At 44.4% G+C, this 2,830-nt stretch overlaps 1 protein-coding gene across 1 annotated transcript; it reads right to left on the bottom strand.

The window, feature by feature from the left end:
• Positions 1–204: 204 nt before the first annotated feature.
• On the bottom strand, positions 205–2,543 carry LOC308274272 (lithostathine-1-like; the record flags this gene model as incomplete). The annotated part of the gene is made up of 5 exons (XM_080711842.1): positions 205–272; positions 477–588; positions 1,301–1,438; positions 1,774–1,892; positions 2,480–2,543. 5 exons carry the CDS (start codon positions 2,541–2,543, stop codon positions 205–207), a joined length of 501 nt encoding a protein of 166 aa, XP_080567968.1.
• Between the last annotated feature and the right edge of the window lie 287 nt (positions 2,544–2,830).

A 2,830-nucleotide genomic window follows, 5' to 3' on the forward strand; every position in this document is an offset into this window, starting at 1 on the left:
TTCCATCCCAACCCCTGAAACACTGGCAGTGGACTTAGTGGATACAAAAGACAGCACAACAGGGGAAAACAGGTTTATTTCCATTGTATTAGGGCTCCAGATCTTGGGGTAGGTAACGATACTGAAGTTCAGTGGGGCAGGAGAGGCCTTGCTTGGGTTGGAGAGATGGTCCATTCTCATTTCAGGACCAGTTTTGAGGTATCTTTAGCCTTTAAACTTGCAAACAAAGGAGAACTTGGCCTGACAATTGTCATCCTTCCATTGCTTGAATCCTACAAGCCAATGAGAAGAGTCAGATTGAGGGAATCTAAATGATTGACCCCCTCCTGGCTCTAGGACTGAGAACAAGAAACAAAGGGAAACATTCTCCCATTTCTTGGGTGAAGAGCTGTTTTTGCCCTCTTCACATCCCCAGATCTATTCCCAGAGTTAAGTAGGAAAGGATGGTGACAAGTGTGGGTTTCTCAGCCTCTTACCTGAGCTTGAAGTCAGACTTGCACAGTAACCACAGTTGGTAGTCTTTGGGAATCCAGAGGCCCAGGATTTGTAGGAGAACAAGGACCCACTGCTCCAGTGCCAGCGGCGATTCTAAAAGGCAGGGGCCAGAATAGGGACAGAGGTCAGACAGAAAGAGATAGAAACACCTAGCATATGTTCACTCAGAAACAGGCCAAGATATATGATGAAGATAAACTCAATGTCCCCACCTTTATCCCCACCCCCAAATATCATATTGCTGTTGTTTTATTCACTTTTGCTCTAAGCTTTTTCCCTTATAGGAATGTTGAACTCCTCACTCTATTCCACCAAACAGTAAGTGTTCTCAATTTTATAGGGCCCTATATTACAGAAAATCATTCTAATTTTTTTCCTTTTTGAGATGCACAGCCCTTATAATCCAGTATACTACTGGATATTACTATCTCATTTGGTATAAGGCCCGTTTCCCCAAAAGCCAGCAGTAGCTCCTTCTCTACTCATCCCTTTCTTTACATAGTCTGCAAAGAGAAATATGCTAACATAGAGAATAATAAAATAGGTAAGAGGTGACACACAAAAATGCTTGTTGGAGGTAGACAGAATGATGGCATCCATGAATGCCTGGAAAACCTGAAAATGGAGGCTTCATCTCTCTCTCCAAAAACCTATAGTGAACTTCACACCCCTTGTGTTATAGAAGCTATAGACAGGCTGCTTTTATGTGGAAATTCTAAGAGCTGGTTCTTGAGGTGTCATGCCTAGTTCTCCCACTTTCCTTTCAAACCTGATCATTAGGTGATAGAAGAGATTGCAGACCGACCTGCTTGGGGTCATGGAGTCCAATCCACACATTGGTGTCTGAAGTACCACTCTCCTTAATCAGAGAGGCTACGAAGCTGCCCTCAGCCTGGCTGATAATAGATACCAGATAACCTGAATGCATGTTCTGGCATAAGAGCTGTGGGGAAAAGAAAATGGAACACTCATTAGAGAAAAAAATAATTGAGCAATACATTGGGTCCTCCTGAGAGGACCTGGCACATCTTTTGAGAGATGTGGCAGAAAAAGAACAGCACAGAAAATGTTCCTGATAATGTTGTCACTCTCCAGCAGCAACCCATGCTGGGAAAGTAGAGAAGGAACAGGCAAAGCAGAGGAAAGAGATTTGGGCTGGTGATGGATGGGATAAGTAAGTGATCCTTCTGATTCCATTAAAGCCACAGAAGGCACCAGAAAATGGTGAAGGCCTCTAACCACGTTCCCCCTTCCCCCCACATGGCTTTCCTCACATACGTCTGCATCAGACCAGGTCAAATGGTCTTGGTAAAAGTAGTAGCAGTAGGAGCCATAGGCATTCGTGCCTTCTGGGCATCTGTTCCGGGCAGAGGGCAGATCTGTCTCAACCTCCTGGCCTGGGAAAGGAAAGGTAATTACAGAAGAATCATAGGGCAGGGCAAAGGCTGGAAGATGGGGTAGGAGTTTCCCGGGTTCCTTTAAAAGAATATAAAGACACTATGGGCTTGGAGTCATTGCTGGCTTTTGCCTTCCTGCATTATTGCCCTTTAGTCTCTCTGAGGCTTCATTGCCTCAAGATAAGACCTCAAAATGAACTGGGTGATAACGTTCCCCCCCTTCTTTTCTTGTGCTCTGACTTTGATCTTTTTCAAGCCTCTCTTGGCTTGCCCTGTAAAAGATTCTTCTCAGTTCTGCATGTATTTCGGGACTCTCTACATAGGAACCTACTAGCAGATCTAGATATAATCTGATGAATTAACTCCAGCCACAAGGATCATAGACAAAGTACAGTTTTAAATTCTATCCAAGACTCCCTAATATGGTTATGGTGAGGATATCTTTGAATGGGATTAGAGCAGCAATAACAAATATGGATAAAACACCCATGATTTTAACTGCATTTTCCCAAGTAGATCAATATGCACTGGGATCAAGGGAAGGCTTGAGGTCTAGGCTGGGGGGGAACCTGGCATGAATCGCTCACCTTGGCTTAGAGACAGGAACATCAGGCATGATATCAGCATCAAGCACGAGTTGTCCTGAGCCATGCTGAGAAACCGTCTCTTGCTTAAGGAGCAAGTCAACAATCTGTACTAAAGAACACACAGAAGAGGGCTCTAAAGGTAGAGAACAGAGCACCTACTGTCTTGGAGCCTCCTGCCTCTGAATTCTTGAAAGCAAGCAGATCCTCCAAGTCACCCAAACCCTCAAATATTTTTCCTGAGAGTTTGGGCATTTTACGGATCCACTATCTCAAGGCAACTTCAACTGGTGCTGAAGCTTCCTGTACTTCTAGGACGTTGGCACAGAAACCACCCTGTATCTTTTCCAAGAT

Source organism: Muscardinus avellanarius (assembly GCF_963383645.1).
Source record: "Muscardinus avellanarius genome assembly, chromosome: 15".
NCBI classification, from domain to species: domain Eukaryota; kingdom Metazoa; phylum Chordata; class Mammalia; order Rodentia; family Gliridae; genus Muscardinus; species Muscardinus avellanarius.